The sequence below is a fragment of the Aulostomus chinensis genome, chromosome 24 (assembly GCF_037954235.1).
Source record: "Aulostomus chinensis isolate RoL2024-O1b breed Wild chromosome 24, RoL_Achi_v1.0, whole genome shotgun sequence".
NCBI classification, from domain to species: domain Eukaryota; kingdom Metazoa; phylum Chordata; class Actinopteri; order Syngnathiformes; family Aulostomidae; genus Aulostomus; species Aulostomus chinensis.
Window position 1 is genome coordinate 13,453,526 of NC_141343.1, and position 21,999 is coordinate 13,475,524.

General features: G+C 37.4%; 1 protein-coding gene and 1 long non-coding RNA gene across 2 annotated transcripts in view; one reads left to right on the top strand and one right to left on the bottom strand.

Moving 5' to 3' along the window:
• Nucleotides 1-4,294: 4,294 nt before the first annotated feature.
• On the top strand, nucleotides 4,295-7,113 carry LOC147238774 (uncharacterized). Its single transcript, XR_015111815.1, has 3 exons — nucleotides 4,295-4,874; nucleotides 5,936-5,996; nucleotides 6,974-7,113. It is a non-coding gene; the product is annotated as an uncharacterized LOC147238774 (long non-coding RNA).
• rell1 (RELT like 1) overlaps nucleotides 5,995-21,999 on the bottom strand; it is a 33,953-nt gene continuing 17,948 nt past the window's right edge. Inside the window, exons 5-8 of the mRNA XM_086197546.1 lie at nucleotides 18,567-18,815; nucleotides 10,835-10,967; nucleotides 9,813-9,855; nucleotides 5,995-9,579 (exon numbers count right to left, since the gene is read on the bottom strand). Of these exons, the coding sequence (XP_086053672.1) occupies nucleotides 9,820-9,855; nucleotides 10,835-10,967; nucleotides 18,567-18,815 (418 nt within the window). The 3' untranslated portion in view covers nucleotides 5,995-9,579; nucleotides 9,813-9,819. The remainder of the gene's footprint in view (nucleotides 9,580-9,812; nucleotides 9,856-10,834; nucleotides 10,968-18,566; nucleotides 18,816-21,999) is intronic.

Sequence of the window (21,999 nt, forward strand, 5' to 3'; positions counted from 1 at the left end):
GTAAGCTAGCAAGAAAACTGCCTTATCATGATATAGTAGCGGTAGAATATCCTTGGCTAGTTTCCATACTTACATGAGTTTCTTCCTACTGAGTTATGTAATTTTTGTGAACTAGAACACTTACTTTGATTCTTTCTTCACCTTCTAGTCACGTTTTTTTCCCTCTCCGGTTAGTTGCTATGTTAGCATAGCAAGCTAGCTGTTTTTGCTGGTACGCAGACTGTTTTGTCCTGTTGTGATGGAAGCATTTTGACTCAGATGTAGAGTTCAGCAAGCGGACAAGTACTGGACATGGTGATCTACATTAGGACAGCGACATTCGTATCACGAAGTATTTGCTGGTGTGTACAGATGATGTTTTCATACCTTGTCAGTACAGTAAAACCGTGGTGATGTGCGTCGTACATTTTAGAAGAAATCCTCACAAAAATTTCAGTGTATTCAGAATTTTATGTTGTTAATCCTCCTTTCAGTAAAATAATTTGTATGTTTTGACATTTATTTGAAGAAACCTTTTTTTGTGGGGGCATCAAATGCTTGTTTACAAGACTTCATGAATGGCTGATCTCACTCAGGGACCTGGGTGTTAAACGCTAACGGTTGCAGCAGGTAGAGCCTCAACGGGCAGAAGCGGCCTGAGCTAATGAGCACCTCAGAGCTTTCAGCACACACACACACACACACACACACACACTCCCTGGAAACTGCCACAACAGCAACAACTGGAGATCCAGCTGACTGCCTGCAGGAGAGGCTGTTCAGTTTAGGAGGACGCCGCCAAAATAACTCTCTTTCTCTCTTTTGGACATTTATCTGTTTATCTCACCCTCCTCTTTCTCTCCCTCTCCCTCTTTTTCTTGTCTGTCGGTAAAATTGCACTCTTTTCTTTAAAAAAAAAAAAAAAAAAAAAGGTTACCCTTTGTGTTCCAGCGTGTTATTTTTCCTTTAAGAGTTGATGCAATTTGCCTTGTTAAAACTGAATAAACCGAACCAGGGATGCGGGACATGACTTCATGTCACATCCAGAGGGACGAACCAGCTCCGGGGGGATGTGAGTGCAGCTATAAGTGACTCAGGGAGACGAGTAAACAAGAAGGTAAAGTATACGTTGCTAAACAAAGGTGATGTGTAATCACCTCCATTAAGACGTTGAACCTTGAAAAAGACACAAAAAAAGATTTTACCACTAAATATTCTTACAATTGACACTACAATTTCTCAGCTAAGTGTTTTTCTTCGACCGATTCACAAAGCCGCAGAAACCAACTTTTGCTGAGGCTAACCTGGAAGTTAGCATCTCAGTCAGTTCTCTTCACCAAAAAACAGCGGGGATTTGAAATTGGATTTTTGGATAATCCCAGAAAATAAACTCAGTGGAAAAACAAAACTTTACGATACGAGTTCTGTTAATTTTCTCAAGTGAGCAACATTTTTCTGGTTTTTAAAGATTTAATGCAGTCGTTGGTTGTGCAAAGCTAACGTTACGCTACCAAGACATCGCTTTGTGCTTCTGTTCTCAGCATGATGACGTCTGATAACAAATACAAATACTTGTCTTTTGTAACAACAATTTTCATACATGAAAGTCAGTGTGGTATTCACTCATGTACTTTATTTCAAAGATGTTTAAAATGAGAAAATATCTTAAGCTAGTGTTAGCAACATACAGAAAACCTACTGACTTTGAGATGAGGCAAGTTTAACAATGCTAACTTAACTCGGTATGTTTTTTTTTCTTCTTCGTTTAGGTTTTTTTTCTAAACTAAATTGCATTGAATTTGTGTTTCTGTTTGTACGCTGTATTGTTTTTGCATGTGCTAGTTTTCCAACGTAAAGTAGACTTAAAAACACAAAAAGCGAAATTATTTCAGATTTTTAGTGCTCATTCCTGCGAGATACACCAGTGGTCGTTAACCAAACGTCCAGGTAGGAGAAAAAAATCCTCTCAGGATTTCAGTTGTTGCAACGTTCCGGCTGCAGCCTGTTTTTTTTCTGAGTCTTCCAGGACCGAGTGAGAACCCGTCTACTATAGAGCAGGATGCACCTGGACCTGATGTGTGACGACGACGCGTCACTGAGGATCATCCAGGTGTGTTTTCATGTACTTTATGTTTATACAAAGAACAAACGCACAAGAACACGTCTGACTTTGCAACTCGGAATGTTTTTTTTTTTTCTCAAAGCAAATCACGCAACTCTGTGAAAACCGTATCAGGAAAGAAGTCCTGCACCAGCGAGAGCGTGCGAGGCGATGGGCTCGCGAAATGAAACAGGAACATTTGCATATGAGGTGAAGAAAATAAGATCTGCTGCAACTCAACACAACCAGCGACTTTCCATCAAGTGACATGAAAACAACAGAGGTGAGTGAGTTTGTGTGTGTGTCGCCAGATTATTTTGATCCTCTCCGTTAGCTCCAGGAGGATTAAATTTGAAAATAAATATATCAAACAGACCGATAACAGCAGAGGCTTTATTCCGCCACAAGTTTAATGTGGTAAACTCAAAAGTACATCGTAAACAAGATAATAAACTAAAACTTCATTATTTATCTGTGTACTTTAGCCCCCCCCCCCTGTATTTTTGGGATTTTTTTTTTTGTCCTTTCACATTTCTCCATCTTCGCTTCGCCACATGCTAGCAACCAAATCAATTTATGCAATTTTTAATATTAAAGAAGAAAACACTCACTAAATAAGTTGGGAAATTGAATATAAGAAATGCAGGACAAACGAAAAATGAAAAAAATGCATCAGTGAACAAAACGGAGAATTTGTATTTAAGTAAAAACAAAAAAAGTAAAGTAGAATTAAATGAATAGGGACATTAAAGCAATGGTAAATAAACAAAAAGTAACAAAAAAATTAACATCTGTACTTTTATTTTAATGGATTTCGTTTACTTATTAGGTCTTTTTTTGAACTTTATTTTGAATTTTGGCAGCTTGTGTCCCTCGTACATCTGCACAGCTCACCTGCTCTCATTTAGTGGGAACAAACACTCCTGTGCTGAAGCGGTGGACGTGTTTGCCGTTCGGCCGGTGACACAAAGATATTAGTTTTGGTATTTTTTTTACTGGATTAGTTCGCCGTTTCCCGTGTGAAACTGGTACATTTCCATAATCTACCTCGGTCTCGCTGACTCGCACTCGTCAACGTCGCCTCCAGATAACAACAACAACACAAAGTAGCTGCTACCTGTTGTGCGTCTCAGTCGAACACTAAAGTGCACTTGTGTGTCAGATTCCTTCATGTTGCGTTTATTAGGCCCATTAGGCAGCTCACTCCAGAGTCCCTGAGGGGTGTGTGAGACTGTGTGTGTGTGCGCGTGCGCGTGTGTGTGTGTGCGTGCGTGCATGCGCGCGCCACGCTAACATGTTTGTTTTTCTCAAGGCTTTTGTTGGAGTAATGATGTCACCTTTAATTGCGGCACACTCATCTCAGAGGAGTAAGTAGGGCCGTGGTTAAGGGGGGGGGGGGGGACTCATGTTGTTCTTCTTATCTAGACTATCAACTGGAGGGAAAACGTGCTGTAAATTTATTCCAAGCTTATTTCCTGGTTCCTGCCCCCCCCCCCCCCCCCAACAAAAACACACACACATTTGGATTTCAGGGTCAACAACCTCCTGGCCTTTGATGTTGATTTTACCTCCTACAACCTTGAAAACTCATTAAATCTTGTTGATGGGAGAACGGACTCGCTCACCTTTACATGTCTGAGAGAAGTCCGAGGACGAAAACAACTGGAAACATCTCACTCACGTTAAATATTAAATGTCTTTTAGCGATGTAAAGGTACCAGGTGAGAGTTTCATCCTCAGTTCCAGCTAAACAACTTAGCATTTCCTTGTTCTTTCAATAGGATGAGACAGCTACATTTTCGGAGTGGTCTGGTCTGCCCCCCCCCCCCCTTGTTTGTTTGTTTGTTTGTTTTTTGGAGCCTAGAAAACGAGGGGCTAACGTGCTGTTTTTCAAGAATGTCTGACGGCATATCGAGAATTTTCCAAAGCTAGCAAAGAAACACTGATGCACCACGTTTTTGCTAGCTAGCTCCCTCAAGTATGTTAGCTGGAAGATGTATTTAGACGCTCGTGAGGGCTGAAGATTGAAGGTTGATGTTTGCAAGTATATTTTGATTCACAGGAAGAAAAAAACCATGATATGAAAATGTTTTTCTTTTTTTCCACTTCTTTACATTTTCAGGTTGTCCTTGTGTCCCATTCTCATTGATGCAAGGTCTCAGGAATGCCTAGAGGAACTGCCTTCCAGTTCAGCACAATCATCCACTGGGTTACTGTTGCCACATGTTTGCCGTATCTGTCACATTCTTATTAATGAGACATCGCAGGAATGCTTTGGGGAATCGTGTTAAAATTTGCCGCAAAATTCTACCAGTGGTGCAGTGGTCAGCACCGTGGCCTCACAGCAAGAAGGTTCTGGGTTCGAGTCCTGGCTCAAGCACAGGATCTTTCTGGGTGGAGTCTCCATGTTCTCCCTGTTCCTGTGTGGGTTCTCTCTGGTACTCCAGCTTCCCCCCACAGTCCAAAGACATCAAGAGGGGACGAGGCTGATTGATACTCTAAATTGACTGTAGGTGTGACTGTGAGTGTGAATGGTTGTCTGTCTCTATGTGTTGGTCCTGTGATGGACTGGTGACCTGTCCAGGGTGAACCCTGCCTCTTGCCCGTAGCCGCTGGGATAGGCTCCACCCCCCACGACCCTTAATAGAAAGGAATAAGCGGAAGACGATGGATGGATGGATGGATGGATGGATGGATGGATTCCACCTGGACACTCGGATGAGCTGCAAAATATTTCCCAAAGGTCACGGCCACCTCACCTGAACACAGTCCCCGTCCCATTCTCGTGAACAAGGTACCTCCAGCCACGCCGCAAGGGAATTTCTTTAAACCTGGCACAAACATCCACTGGGACTCGTGGATGAATATTAAGATTTTTGTGGTCAAAGGTCACTGTCACCTCACATGCACGCCATCCCCGTCACATTCATATTAACGAGATAACTCGGGGAACGCCTTGAAGAAACGTCTTACAATTCGGCACAGACTTCCACTGGGACTCAAGGACGAACTGGAAAGATTTTGGTGGTCAATAGCTTTTTGAAAATGCGACAGGAAATTTGAATTAAAATGATTACAAAGGCCTTTTTTCATTTCCGCCTGACTTCCAAACACGTTTGGCATCCCCTCGCGTTTGGTCCTTCCAGGTCCCTGTAGTCCCAGAGCGTTAAACATCGACTAGGCTTCCTCTCGTTGCTCCCAGATGGTCTCCCTCCCCCTCCCTCTCCCTCCCTCTTGTGTCCCCTGAACCAGACCTCCGTCCTCCTCAGATAAGCTGTAGCCAGCCAGGAACCTTACCAGGCCTGAATAATTCATTGCCTGAGATAAAACTTACTCTTTATGAAGTCACACACACACATAAAAAGGGCTTTATTATTATCTATAGCCTTTGTATGTACAAACCTAATTTCCTTGTGGAATTTTGAGTCACTCGAGTGTGTGAAACTTCCCACACCCTTGCCCCCGCCCCCCTTTCATTCTCAGTCAGAGCTTAAGTCAACACTGAACGCGCGGAGTCAATATTTGCACCAGGTCCTGGCACTTATCCTGCACTGTCAGCTTCATCTTTTTCTGACAACTTTAACGGCACAACCAGCGCGCGCGTGTGTGTGTGTGTGTGTGTGTGTGTAAGGGATGTTTGTGCTAAGCCTACAGCCATGGGTGGGATTCTTTTCCACTACCATGTAAATGCCCCCCCCCCCCGCGTTGCTTACAGACTCGCCCGTTCGATGCTTTAACCAAGTCGTGAACTAATTTACGGACGGCGTCTGTTTCGAGGTTAACAGCAGCGTCATCCTGTAATGAAGGATTAAGGAGGTCCAGATTGAGAAACTAATACTCGTCTTTTCATTTCAGGAGAGAAGGAATCAGAGGGCAAAAGAAGGAAATGAGGAAGAACTGAACATGAAGATGGACGGTATTTATGTATTAGTCAACTTTATTTCATCCAATCTTTTTTTTTAAATTTCCTGTATATACGATACGACAATAAAAACACAGCAAACTCTTGAAAAGAGCCACAGTGAAATGACATGTTATATTGACACTATAAAATGTTATAAGCTTAACTCAACCAGGAAGATGTCAAACATGTAGCTGCTGATGTTGTCGTGCGTTCAGGTAGACGAGGAACGTTTCTATTCGGAATCAACCCACTTCACGAAAACGCAGGCAGGATGGTCGCCCCGAGGAAAAACTAGTCGGAATAAAAAAAGTGACAAAGAACCTTGTCATCGCTTCAACAGGAGCGAAATGAAGCTCAGGAGATCAGTTATGTAACGCTAAATAGCGAGCTAAGATAACGTTAGCTCATGACAAAGACACATTTTTGTGAATTTACCACCAAATTTTGTTAAACAAATCCCCTGCGCTAAAATGAACACAGCAGTGACATATTTGTACACAGACCAAGTACTTTCTGAAGTTGATCCACAAACGATGCCTCGCTCTAGCTAGCTAGCGAGCTAGGTTTAGCTCTTCCTTGTGCATTTTGTTCTTCCTCCTATCCGTGTCATCATTTACAGAAGACACGTGAGCGGTGCGGCAAGGCAACGTTTGTAGTAAAACAATACTTCTTCTCTTTATGCTTGTAGATTTGACGTTATCATGAAGCTAGTTTTAGTAGAGCTAACATTATGTTAGCCTTCAAGCTAACTTAGAGCTTCTTGACTCAATTAGAGCTGAGCCATATTTAAGGTTTACTTTATTTATCTGTACATTATCTCGAACCTTTACGGAAAATATAAAATAGGTGTTTGCATTTTTACTGAAAATTTAATTTGAGCATGATGGCGTTCTCTTATCTAGGAAGTGGGACGTTGGCAAATAGAAACTTTCCCAGTTCTCAGCTGCTTGAACGCACGATTGTAACCTCAATTTTTATCTTTTACACAGGGAGAGAAGAGGTAGACACATCAGTCCCGTGATGTCGGCAGAAAATGGACACGCTCATTTAAACTTATTATTTCTGGACTTCCCAAAAGTGCTCATAAGTTTGGTTGTGTTTTGTTTTGGTTTTTTTTAATTCATTTTTTTTTTAAATCAGATTCAACTGAAAATTCTACCACCATTTCAAGGAAATTGGTATTTTAGAGTCAAAACTGAGGCAAAATAGACAGGACTGATGAACATAAAAACTTCCCTTACAAAAGAGAAAAACTGTTACACACACACACACACACACACACACACACACACACATTAAAGCCAGACCACATTTCTTGGAGGTAGCACACAACACCAGTGTGACTAAAACGATTTCTTTCTTTCTTTTGTCAATTGAATTGTTCGCAACAACAAATGATCCAGTAAACCCACGATGTCGGTCGTAGGTGTTGAGTCACGAAAGGCACATTTTAGGAAGTGAGGCTTTCTCTCCCTGCTGGACCCGATGATCCCTAATGGATTCAATCGTTGTACATTGTCCACTGTTGAGCCCTCAAGTGTAATGGTGATGGTTTTCTAAACAGCTCTTGGTAGAAATATGATAAATTCAGAGTTAAGTAACACACATTTGGCTTTGAATTTGTATTCTAAACGTACTGTCGAACAACGCTGATGAGGACACTTGGGTATAAAAATGATAAATAAGCAGTTTGTGCTAAAAAGAGGAAAACTGGCGCCTTGTCGTTGACTGTGAGTCTGTGTGCCTACATTTATCTCAATATAACGTTTGAATAGTTTTAAATGTACTCGTAGCGCAGTTTAAAATGTCAGTTCAGTCTGAGCAGCTGCTTTACGCCACATGGCGATAAGTAACGTGGATGTTGCTTGTACTGATCAAATGAAACGTGAAAACCGGAGTTTCTCCTGATGTCTCATGAGCTTTTTAGCGTATTTCAGCAAATTGTCTTGGTGTGAAAAGAGTTTCAGTGGACTCAAAATATCTTTAACATCCTGTCACAAAAATGCCAGTCACATCTGATTTTTGGAATTCAAACCGCAGTCATCCTGAGGTAGCTGCGTAGCTCTGATCTGGAGTGACGGAAACAGGATACCAAGTTGCAACTTTCACTGGAATCATGCTACAACAAGTTTTGCCCGCACACTAACACCATTAACACCAGTCACCAACCCAGTACAGTGCCATTAAACCAGAAACACTGCCTCTACACCTCATGCCTTTTTACAGTTTACGGGATAACCCACATCTTCTTCATGCTAACAATGCTTGCCAGCTAGCTGCTAGCCAGTGTGCAGGTCTGCTAACGCTAAGCGTGAAATAAAAAACGCGTTTACTGAGGGAGGTATGCCACATGCACAGCCGTGCTCGTAAGGATTTGGTAAGGCAGTTGTTTCAAGATGACAAGATATGCATTAGTTGGTCTTGTTTTCTTGAGAGCAACTTTTATTATCTGGACATAGAAAATCTTGGCATTATTATCTTACCAAAAAAAGTAGCCTTGAGTTTATGAAAAAGATTCATTTGTAATCTCAAGGTAAAGGTCGTAAAATTAGAAGCAGGCCTGTTCGTACGCAATAGATTAATGTCACTATTTGTACGTTGGCTAACAGCTAGCAGTGTGCTATTCTGCCAAATTTGTCACATTGAATATGATACACCAGAAAAAAAGCACACAAAAAAAAGGCAACCTTGTTTAGTCGCAATGGGAACTGAGTTGACCTGCACTTACTGCGAAAATGTTTGTACCCAATTACTGTGTTACTTCGAGTGAGAGCAGAACCACCTGCTGAGTGCTAAATAGCGTTAGCAGCTAGCAAGGGACCACAAAGGAGCATTTTAGAAACTTAGTGACAAAAAGGTGACCATCAACGTTGCTTATCTGGATGTCAAACTAGGAGAGCATTCACTAATTTTTTTGGTAGCTTGTACTGCCCCCTAGTGGCAGGAAAAACAAAACAATGAATGATGTGTTCTTCAAGTTTACTGTGTATATCAATACAAGATACGATTAAAAATAAGAGAGATCCATTTTGGAATATTAGAGCTCAGTTCTTGGTGACTGGATTTGCGTCTTTATTAAAGATCCGACTGGAAGATCAACACTGAAGAGCTGGATTAGTGTTTTCATTGCTATGCCGACGATCCTGCCTTCAAAGGTTACGATGCTTTACTCTGATCTACAGGTGAATTTCCTGTCTCTGAAGTTGTTCCTCCTTCCTGTTTGGAACAGTGACATCTGACTGGCAGTACCTTCAGCTTGGGACTTTTATAAATAAGATGGCGTCTGATACGCCAGCAATGTACTGTGTACACGTACGTTGCGAAGCGCATATTTGGTAGTTCAGCCTTGGTTCAAGCGCCCCTGATGACAGTAAACGCCTCCTGAGCATTACTCGATAGTAAAGTGCATCATAACCAGACACACACTCCTCCCATCGAGTTGTTAGATAACTGGCTAATTTGACTATTTCATGCTCGCCGCCGCCCCCGCCATCCTACGCTGCGGCGGTTAGCTTCGCCGTGACAGAGGGATGCTCCTCCAGTGCTGATATGAGTTTAAAAGTGTCCAGGTGTTTGTTCCAATCTCTCCTGAAAGCTGGAGAAAACATGTGAATCAATATTAGATGCACACACACACACACACATATATATATACATACATACATACATACATACATATACACATATATATATATACACATACATATACATATATACACATATATACATACATATATATATACACATATACATATATACATATACATACACATATATACATATACATATATATATATATGAAAAATAATAGAAACTCTTAAATATTACCTGATTTCTATCGTTTCTCTGCGTCCACTTTGTCTTTCAGCTCCTGAGAGAACAAACACATTCAAGACATAATCATGAGTCTCGTTGAGAGCCGTCACACAACTGAAGACATTTGTGTTTTCTTACACCGTTGAGCCAAAAGTCAACATGAGTCAACACAACGGAAAGTTACACAATAAAGTTACAAGTTTGTATCATCTGTGAAACATGAGTGAAATGTGTGTCGCCTCCCAAAAACAAACTTGGTCTCTGATGTGGATTTAGTGAAGGCGGGTGAATCAAAAGCCCGACCCAGAGTTTGGAGCAAATATGCTCGAAACCTCAAAAGGTGACTAGAGAACACTCAGAACGCGCACCAAGCTAGAACCAACGAGCGTTTGGTTGTTCCGTAGGGCAAGATTCATGGAAATAACCTCCAACGCGAGTACTTAGAGCCGACAAAACATGAAAATAACTGAGTGAAGTGAAACTGAAGCAAAACGGCCGATATTGTCTCAAGCCCGAGTGTGAAAACATTTCACTCAGTAGAATCCACGTCCAACTGAAATGACATCACAGCCGCGGGGAGCTGGACGAGCATCCGATGGGAACATTTGCAGCTGAGTCTGCGTGTGTGAACCAACATCGGCGCTCTTTTACCTGATGAATGATGTTTGTTCAGCGGCTGGTTCAGCGAGTTGAGACATGCTCATGTTTGCAAGTGAGATAAGGAGGAGACAGAGCTAATGTTCTTCGCTCAGTCTGTGACTATTGTGGTTTTTAGTTAGACCAAAAAAAGGGTGGAAAATATCGGAAATGCCCTACAAGATGCAGTGTAGAAGAGTAAAAAGAAGGCTCGTGTTGAGGTCTGTGAACATACAAAGAGAATATGCCAAAAGCTGGGCTGGGAACTGAGTGAACCTGGTACAGGGTGACTGCTGGAAAACAGAGTAATGTAGCATGTGGAAGAAACACTTGCATGGACACGTGTGACAACTGAAGCTAACGGGGAAAGATGGTATTACAGTTTCTCAGGTACTGACCTCCTGGCACTCTGACGCTGTCCGGCTCAGAGGGACAGGTTCTGAAGATGACGAAGGGACGCTTCCGTTGGAATCGACAACTAGAAGGGTTCTTCTCTCCCTCACTGGCTTTTCACACTTTGTTACACGGAACCTGAGAGAACAAATAAAGATACACAGGAAAAGGAGAATTAATGTGTTTCTGAGTAATGTGTGTACAAAGGAACACAGTCTCCCACGCAGAATCAACACTCAAAAGAAGACAATTATATCTTTTTTCTTTCCAGTGAATTTTTCAAACATAAATATACACATCCATACATGTGTAAAAACAATAAATGCACATGAATGTACATACTATATATATATATATATATATATATATATATATACACATACACACACACATATATGTACATACTTATGTATGAACACATGAATGTATATATATATGCATATCAAGACTTATATATGTATACATATTTGAACAAATACACAAAGCATATGCATATACACAAATTGTTTACATGTATGAGTATATATACACAAGTACGTATATATTATATATGCACACACGTATAAATATATATATATAAATGTATATATATATATACACACACTATATGTACACACACACATATATATATGAGTGTATAGGTAAATATACACATAGGATCTAAATCCATATCAACACATAAATATGTACTCCTGTGTACAAATTTGTGTTTATGAGTTTGAGTGTGTATATGAGGATATATGTTTATATCTGTGTATGTACCTATGTATGTATGTGTGCAGGTATATACGTATGTATGTACGTGTGTATATGTCAGAATGTGTGAAGGTATGTATGTGTTTTATATGAATAGATGTTAATATGTATATAGGTCTGTATATGTGTGAATGTATGTATATATGTGTACATATATAAATATGTAGATCTGTATTTATGTATGTATATATGTGTGTATGTACTAATATATGTGTATATGTATTTATGTTTATTTGGGTACGTTTGTATGTGGGTATGTACGTATATACACTGAACAACAATATAATCGGAACACATACAAACATACACATACTGTATATACTTACATATGTATGTACATATATACATACATATACATGCACACATATAAACATACATACCTACATATACATGAATACATACCCACATGTACACATACCCTTACATACATAAATGTAAAATACAGATATACAGACATATATACAAGAAAGCATACATGCATACACATACATCCACACAGAAACATGCCTACTCTGAATCTGAATACATACATAAATACTTATGTACATATATACATGCATACCTACCTACATACACACACAAACATATATTCATGTAAGCATATATACACATACATGAATAAATACATACATACATACACATATATAGACATAGGCACATACAGTATGTACAAGAATACACATACATATTTACATACATACATACACATGGAAACACAAACTCATACAGACAAACGTGTGAATAAATATGTGTATGTATATATCAGTGTATCTATGTATAAATATGTGTATATATGTATACATGAGTATATGTATGTGTGTATACATTTATATATAAATGCCTGCATTTATATTTGTGTGTATATATGTTTTTATCTGTAAATATATATCTGTATGTATATATTCTTGTGAGTGTATGTATACTACTGTGTGTATGTTTATGTATGTATGTGTATTTATGTATGGATGGATATGTGTGTATTTACTTAAATATGTATATATGTGTGTATGTATATATAAACGTGTATGTAGGTATGTGTATATGTGTATGTAAGTCTGTATGCAAATGTGTATGTATGCATGTATTTATGTTTGTATGTATGCATGAATGTATATGTATTTGTGTGTATATGTTTGTTTGTATGTATATGTATGTTTATATATGTATTTATGCATATATGTGTATTTAAATGTATAAATATGTGTTGGCATATCTGTATGTATATACATACACATACATATGAACATATATGTCTGTGTTATGTGTGTTTATATAAATGTTTCTTTATGTATGTATACATGTGTATTTATAAATGTATGTGTGTATATATGTGTATATGTATATTCAGAGGCATTTGTATGTGGGTAGGTATGTATGTACAATGAAAAAAATATGAATGAACACAAACATACATACAGACATACACACATATACTTACATATGTAAGTATATATATATACATATGTGCTATCATACATATGTACATACATATATATGCACACATAAATACTAACATAAAAATACATACCTACATATACATAAATACCCACATATATACACACACATACGTACATAAACACACATACATACAAGAATATACACATGCATACACATAGATACACACGGAAACATGCATACTCTGAATATGAATGCATACATTAATACATATGCACATATATCCATGTATACGTTCAGACATACACACATATATGCACGCAAACATAAATACAGCTATACATAAATACATACACAAACACACATATATGGGCATATACACATGCATATGCACATATACATGATACTCTGATCGTTAATACATACATACATACAACACATACATGTATGAACACATACATACAAACATACACATAAACATACATACATATATACAAACATAAACACAAATATACATACATACATACACAGACATGCATACAAACATACACACACAGATATATATACATACACATACATAACAAACCTTTATATATATACACACACATATAGATTCACAAAAATATACATACACAGATATATACATAAATACATACCCACATACACATAAATTCGTACATAACTATACACAAATGCATTCATAAACAGACGCATATACTGAATTCAAAAATAAGACCCAACACTTGTGTTTTGCCCCCTTTTCATGGGCTAATGAAAAAATGTTTTACATGTACTTTTGTATGTATATATATGTATGTATGTGTGTGTATATATACATATATACATACATATATACACATATATACGTGTATATATACACATATATACGTGTATATATACACATATATACGTGTATATATACACATATATACATACATATATACACATATACACACACATATATATATGCATGTATATAAACATACATACATACACACACATATAGGTTTGTGTATGTATGTATAGATATGCATGTATTTGTATGTTTTTGTATTTATGTATGTGTGTATGTATGTATATGTGTATGTACATATGTATGCATAGATCTGTATGTATATATGTGTATGTACATACACATAAAAACATATATACATACATACAAATATGTGTATGAATGTATGTGTACGTGTGTATAAATGGATGTGTGTATGCATGAATGTATACATGTGTAGGTTTGTATATGTGTGTGTATGTACATATGTGTATGCCTATATTTGAATGTTTTTGTGCATTTATATATGTCTGTATGTATATGGTTGTGTATGTATATGTGTATATATGTTTATATACGTGTGTCTGAACATAAATGTGTGTATGTAAGTATGCATTAATTAATTTGTGTATGTATTAATGTATTTAAGTTTGTATATGTTTAAGTGTATGTATGTGTGTGTGTATATATATATGTATATATATATAGATATATATAGATATAGATACAGATATGTATTGTGTGAGTTTGCATAAATGTATATGTCTGTATATCTGTGTATGTATGTCTTTATATAAATGTGTATGTATATATGTGTATGCACAAATGTATGTATGTATGTATAACTGTATGGCTATGTGTGTCATATATTTGTGTATGTATGTATATATTATGTTGTTGTGTATGTATATATTTAGGAATATATATGTGTATATGTGCATTTATGTATATATGTTTGTGTATGTATGCATGTATGTGTTTAGGCATGTATGTATATTTGTGTGAATATATGCAAGTTAAATTTTGTATACATTTATAAATATGTGTACACATGTATATGAGTATATGTATGTATAAATTTACGAATATATGTGCGTACCTATGCATATATTTGTGTATGTATGTGAGTATATATGTATGTATGAATGTCTGCATTTATATTTGTGTATGTATGTTTTTATAATGTGTATTTATGTATGTGTGTAAATGTAAAAATTCTGTGTACATATATAGTTGCGAGTGTATGCGTGTATATATACTTTTGTGTGTATATATGTATGTTTGTATTATGTACAAATATATACACATATACTGCATGTATTTTCATAAGTGTATGTATGTGTTTATATGTATTTATGAATGTGTATGTATATATCTGTATGTCCATATGTGTATATATTGGCGTTTTTGTGTATTTCTGTATATATCTAAGTGTATATATATATATATATATATATATATATATATATATATATATATATATATAAAAGTTTATATATATATAAACATACATACACATATATACATATATACACACACATATATACATACATATACATGTATACATATATATGTACACAAATATATAAATACATATATACACATATATACATATACATATATGTACATATATACATATACACACATATATACATATATGTACACACATATATGTATATATGTACATATACATATATACATATATTTCCATACATATATATACATACATATATACATACATACATTTCCATACATATACATACATACATTTCCATACATATATATACATATATTTCCATACATATATACATACATATATTTCCATACATATATACATACATATATTTCCATACATATATACATACATATATTTCCATACATATATACATACATATATTTCCATACATATATATACATATATTTCCATTCATATATATACATATATATTTCCATACATATATATACATATATATTTCCATACATATATATACATATATATTTCCATACATATATATACATATATATTTCCATACATATATACATATATATTTCCATACATATATATACATATATATTTCCATACATATATACACATATATATTTCCATACATATATATATACATATATATTTCCATACATATATATACATATATATTTCCATACATATATACATACATATTTCCATACATATATATACATACATATTTCCATACATATATACATACATATATATTCACATATATATACACATATATATACATATATATTCACATATATTCACATATATACATATATACACATATATTCACATATACACATATATTCACAAATATATTCACATATATACATATATTCACATATATACATACACACATATTCACATATATACCTACACACATATTCACATATATACCTACACACACATTCACATACACACATTCACATACACACATATACATACACATACATATATACATACACACACACATATATACATACACACATATATATGTGTGTATGTATATATATACATACACACATACACACACATATATATGTGTGTATGTATATATATACATACACACATATATATGTGTGTATGTATATATATACATATATACACATATATGTATATGTATATATATGTGTGTATGTATATATATACATATATACACATATATGTATATGTATGTATATATGTATATATGTATGTATATATACATATATATATATGTGTATATATATGTAAATATATGTGTATATATATGTGTATATATGTATATATATATGTGTGTGTGTGTATATATATATGTATTTATATATATGTATATATGTGTATATATATATATGTGTATATATATGTGTATATATATGTGTATATATATGTGTATATATGTGTATATATATGTGTATATATATATATATATATATATATATATATATATATATATATATATATATATATATATGTATACCTGTATACACATATACCTGCACAATTTTACCAAAAATAAATATGAAATACGAACAATACCACAGAGAAAAGAATATATATTTTAGTGTCACAAGTTGTAACTTGCTGGTTAAGAGAATTTTTTTTTTTTAATTTTGTAATTTTTTTCCTCATTTTAGTTTCCGTGAGGCCCCAAGGGTACAGACGACGAAGATGACATCATCAGTTCACACTAACACTGGCCATGACCTTAGCAGCTACCAGGTATTCTCAATCACTTCACAGCTTCCACCTCACGTTCTCTTTCATTCTCACTAAACTTTACACCTATCTCTCTCAGCCACCCACACACAGACAGACAGACAGACACACTCACACTCACACACACACACGCACCAATTTTAATTAAATCAGCAAATGAATATCCAGGTCATGGTGACCCTGTAGATGCGTGGCCATTCATCTGGGTGTGCAAATGAAAAGCAACCTCTAAGCATCCCAATCAGCCCTCAGCAGGGCTTTGAGGATGAGGAGAAGGCTCTCACTGCATGACCACAACAACAACACACACACTTGGCCTGGATTCACTATTCGTAGACTAAGAAATAGTCCCTCGGACACGTATTACATGATGGATTAACAATTGCAGCATCTTGGCGAGGTTATAATTTAATCCAACTGTTGTTTTTCTATCCTCAAGTACTTGGAAGCTCCGCTAAAAGATCCAGGTCCTTTCTTTGTTGTCATAACCTTTTACACCAAAAACAAGAAGCACTTTTGAACTTTGTAGTCGACCAGGCATGTCATGATTACCGCAGCTGTGTTGATACATCCTCGTTTCAGAGTCCGTATTTCCATCTGATTCCATCAAAAGTCAATTAATTTCCTGGAAATCTCCTTCTGTTTCATTTTCAGTGAGGGATTTGCCACACGTATGTTGGGAAAAAAGTTTTAGAGCTTATTTTGAATGGACAACGTGCTCACAAAAATAAGCTAAAGTGCTACGAGTAAGCTGAAAGGCTATTGGTAGCTCTGTAGGGGTTGCCACGTGGATAGTGCAAACAACTAGGTGTCGAAAAAACAGACATACATGAATAATTAAACCTTTCCCTCCCTTGTGGGGGTTTATTCAATATATTATACAAAATTAGCTACACCAGGTATGTGTATGGGGAAACATAGCATATACAGGGCTGTCAGTGATGGGCTACTAAAGCAACAAAATTAGGGCAAGGAACGCTAAGTTTGACACTTTAGATTGTTGCAAAAATATTGAAAATATGCATTTTTGTGTTTATTTTATTCAGTTGACCTTTGTGATTAGCAGCTTTGTCCCTTCAGCTCTTGATCTAGTAAGTGTTTGTTGATCTTAATGGCTAAGGCTGCATACAAAAGAGTACTGATTAAAAAAACGAGCTTCACCTCCTTTTACCTGATGCTCGGGGTTATGTTCCGATAAACTGTGTTTTTGTCACTGTCAGAGCAGTGAGAACCACCTGTGCTTGGTGTGTGTTTAACAGGGGTCGCTGCCATGGAGCAGTGGCTCCACAACACAGGTTAAGCTATCAAGCTTCACTATAAGCCTCAACAGGGTGGTGTGGATTTTCCCAGGCTTCACCACTCTCAGGCTGGTGTATGTTCCAGGTCACTGGTCGGGTGTCAAAGGGCACCGTAAAAGAAAGCTGTGTAATTAAGTGCAGAGGATCATTTTGAGTTAATGTTTGACTGGGAATGTCGAGTCTGCATTTATGTCTGTTTCGCTTGCCTGAATAAAAATACCTGGTGATTATTCTAGGGAAACCAAAACGCTGTAAAGCATCTCTCTTTTTAGTTCCATTTTCTTTGACTCAGTCTTACACACCTGCCCACAGCCAGGACCGTGACCTCTCCATGGTGGCTGCGCCGTTGTTCTGCCTTACGGGCCGACGGCTTCCTCATCAGCGGCCATTTCTTCTGGCTGCAGCGGGTGCAGATGTTCTGGTGGCCACCAAGCCCACCAATGGTGTGCAGATGGTTGCAGGTGTGTTTGGCGGCTCCTGGTGGTGCCCCCGGCGATATGGGCGTGACAGGAGGGGTCGGTGTGCCGGGGGAGGTGGGCGTCATGGGGGGTCTAGACGGGGAAAGAACAATATAGAACAAAGACTGTATTGTTGAGTGAAACAACACAAATAGGCTCTCAAAGTGTGTCGTTGAGAAAGTAGTTCACACCAACTCCTCTATGTTGAGAGCAAAAGACAGTCTTCCTGAGAAAGTTCAAATTCACTGAATCCTTTCATCACATCCCACCACAGCTGAAGTGACGTATTAGTGTCTCCTACTTCAACAGGGCGAAAACAATTACCGACAATCTCTTTGGGGACAGTCACTCTGATTGATGCTTATGCTTAAAGTCATAATGAAAGCAATTTCCTGCTAAAGCAAGCATTGGGTGCTTTAGAAATTACATGTGGCTGACAAATTAAAGGAGAAACTGACTTCAAGTGTCTTGGATTTCCATGATACACCAAAACAAAGTATATAATCTTATCACACTGATGTATGTTCAAGAGGTCCTTTTGGTTTTGTGTGTCTGATGCCATATAAAGGGGATGTAACTCCACAATGACCGCTGCTGGGAGGAAAATGCAGTGGTCGTTGAGGTATTTGTAGACATCTCTATGGGACTTGTGAATGTCAAGGAGATGCAACACCAACTTTCCATGAACAGTGCATCGCTAACAGACCGGTACGACAATTAATACTCAATTATCTAATGACTTCCGCAGGATCCAAATGATGTCATCAGTGCATGATGTGTACATGTACGGGATATTTTTGTTTCTCGAACAGTGGAGGGAAGTGGAAGCATGTTTTTAATACAGTCTATGGTCTTGGCATACATTTTGAACCCTACCAAAAGGTACGGACACCATTACACCAAAAGCTATTCCGTCCTTTGACATTTGCGTATTGGTCATGGTGAAGGAATTTGCTCACATCTCTAAAATCTCCCGTAGGTGCTCAGTTGGGGTACAACCTAGTAAATGCAAAGGCCATTGCGTAGGATTAATGTAATTTCTATATTTTTTAAACCAGCCAGTGACCCCTCGGGCCCTGTGAATGTCAGGATTGAACATGATTCCATACACAGTTTTCCATTGGAAGTGGTATTTCATTATACATTAGAAATTCAATTTTCATTTGAGGTGGTTTTTATATTAATGTATGTGCAAAACGGGAGACTGAAACCCCTGTTCTGAGCGAGCTTTGACCCAGCGATTCCTTAGCATGATACCTTCCAAGAGGTTCCCAAATTTTGTACAAAATATAAAAAAGAAACATGACTAATGTTACCAATTGCGTCTCCCAACTCATCCGCTTTGGCTTTTCTGTTCATCTGTCCTACATCTGTACATGTAAGACAACCACCAGCTCCCGTATGAAGAAGACCGACTCAACGCAAACTCTGTCTTTTCACACTTGAGTATTATTCATGTCTGAAGTGTGTTACCAGGGACTCATTGACGCCAGCTACGTCTTTGTTGGATTTCTCATCTATTTTGGAGAGCAACTACTATATGTACAATGTGAATGTTTTATGACTCGGGAGAGCAACTCTGCACGCACAAACACACAGAGGCAAGGATAAACATTGTTTTTTTTGTTTTTTTTTACTCATTGTTGTTAAGCTACATACATTATGTATGCTGCTGTGTGTGTCAAGGGACGAGCAACGCAACAAGCTATGCCTTTGATTTTTCTGTGTGTAGAAACCTGAATTTTACACCTACATGCGACAGCTGACAATCTCGTTTCAAAACCTGCTACACTATAGAACAGCCCCTACTTATAATGCATTTCCCTCCATAATATTTTCAGATATGCATGCAAGGATTCAGCCACAGGAGCATCAATGGGGGGGGGGGGACTAATATCTTTCAGTCTTATCATGCAGTTTAATTGTGTAGGCTGTTTGGCAGAATTGTCATGTCAAAATAACTTCCCCAATCAAAGGCACATTATTGTTAGAAAGTGGGTCCCAAACTCAACAAGAACGAGGGCAATGCTTGAGTCTGGGAATATTTGTATTTATTGCTTATTTATTTTCTATGTGTGATGTCTATGATGCAAGAGAGCAAAACTGAGCGAATACCTGACTTTTATTCTCTTCAAAACATCTATGAAACATTGCCAACGAGCATGTTTGCCTTGTAAATATATGCCTCCGCCAAGCAGCTGTGGTTTCCATCCACGTTTGACCAAACTCACATTGTACTGTATGTAGCACAGTATAAAAGAACTTAATAAAAGAAGTTAAGTTTTGTGGTGACTGAACAGTGGGCATTTGTAGCAAAATTTGAGATGTTCCATCAAAGCCTTCCAGCCTGAGGTGACTGTGAATTTTGAGGCCGAAAATTTTTTCATTTCATCGAGTCCCAGTGGACGTTTGTGGCAGCGGGGGAGAAATTCTCTCAAGGTCTTCTAGAAGCACAAGGATGGAATGGACAGAACCTGAAAATATAATGTGTCCTGAGTAGAGGCAAACCGCTTGTCGAAATGAACAAGAGCCAGTTCTATTTCAGGACAGATGAGGGAGTAAACCACTGCTGGCCTCCCAAGAAAAACACGTCTCCAATATCTTCCATTGATTGCCATAAAAAAAAGGTACAGTCCAAAGCCCAGAAACCCCTCTAATAAAAGGGATCAGCCAGAAGCAGTCACACTTTGGTTCTTATAGCATCAAAAATGTGTACCTACATGTCTTACAAGTCATTTAGCACAAATAGAACGACGGTTCCCAAATTACAGAGCTAAAAATTTTCGTCCCCGAGAGAAAACACAGAGATGACAAGGTGATGCAAGCAGGGCATGTTGTGAAGAAAAGACGGGGAGGGACAGAGTTGAAACTGGAGGACTGATGGAGAAAGCAGGAAAGGGCAAGTTAAGTACCAAACACAGAGAGGCACCATCCCTCTCTATCTGCCCGTCAGTCTCTTTGCCTCCCTCTGCTCTAAGCGTCCCATAAATTACCCCCCATGATACCCCTCTTCTCCTTATTCAACCATCTCTAAGTGATCTGCTGGCAGACTGCCTGACCTGACTGAGAAAGAGAAAGCTATAGAGAGTAACAGTGGGGGGGTTAGGGTTAGTGGGGGGGGGGGGGGGAGAGAGGGAGAGAGAGAGAGAGAGAGAGAGAGAGAGAGAGAGAGAGAGAGAGAGAGAGAGAGAGAACCAGAGAGTACAAAGACCCAAAATTAACAAAAAGTGAACAAACGGGACAGAAAATGGGAGGAGGAAATGTGTGGAAAAAGAGA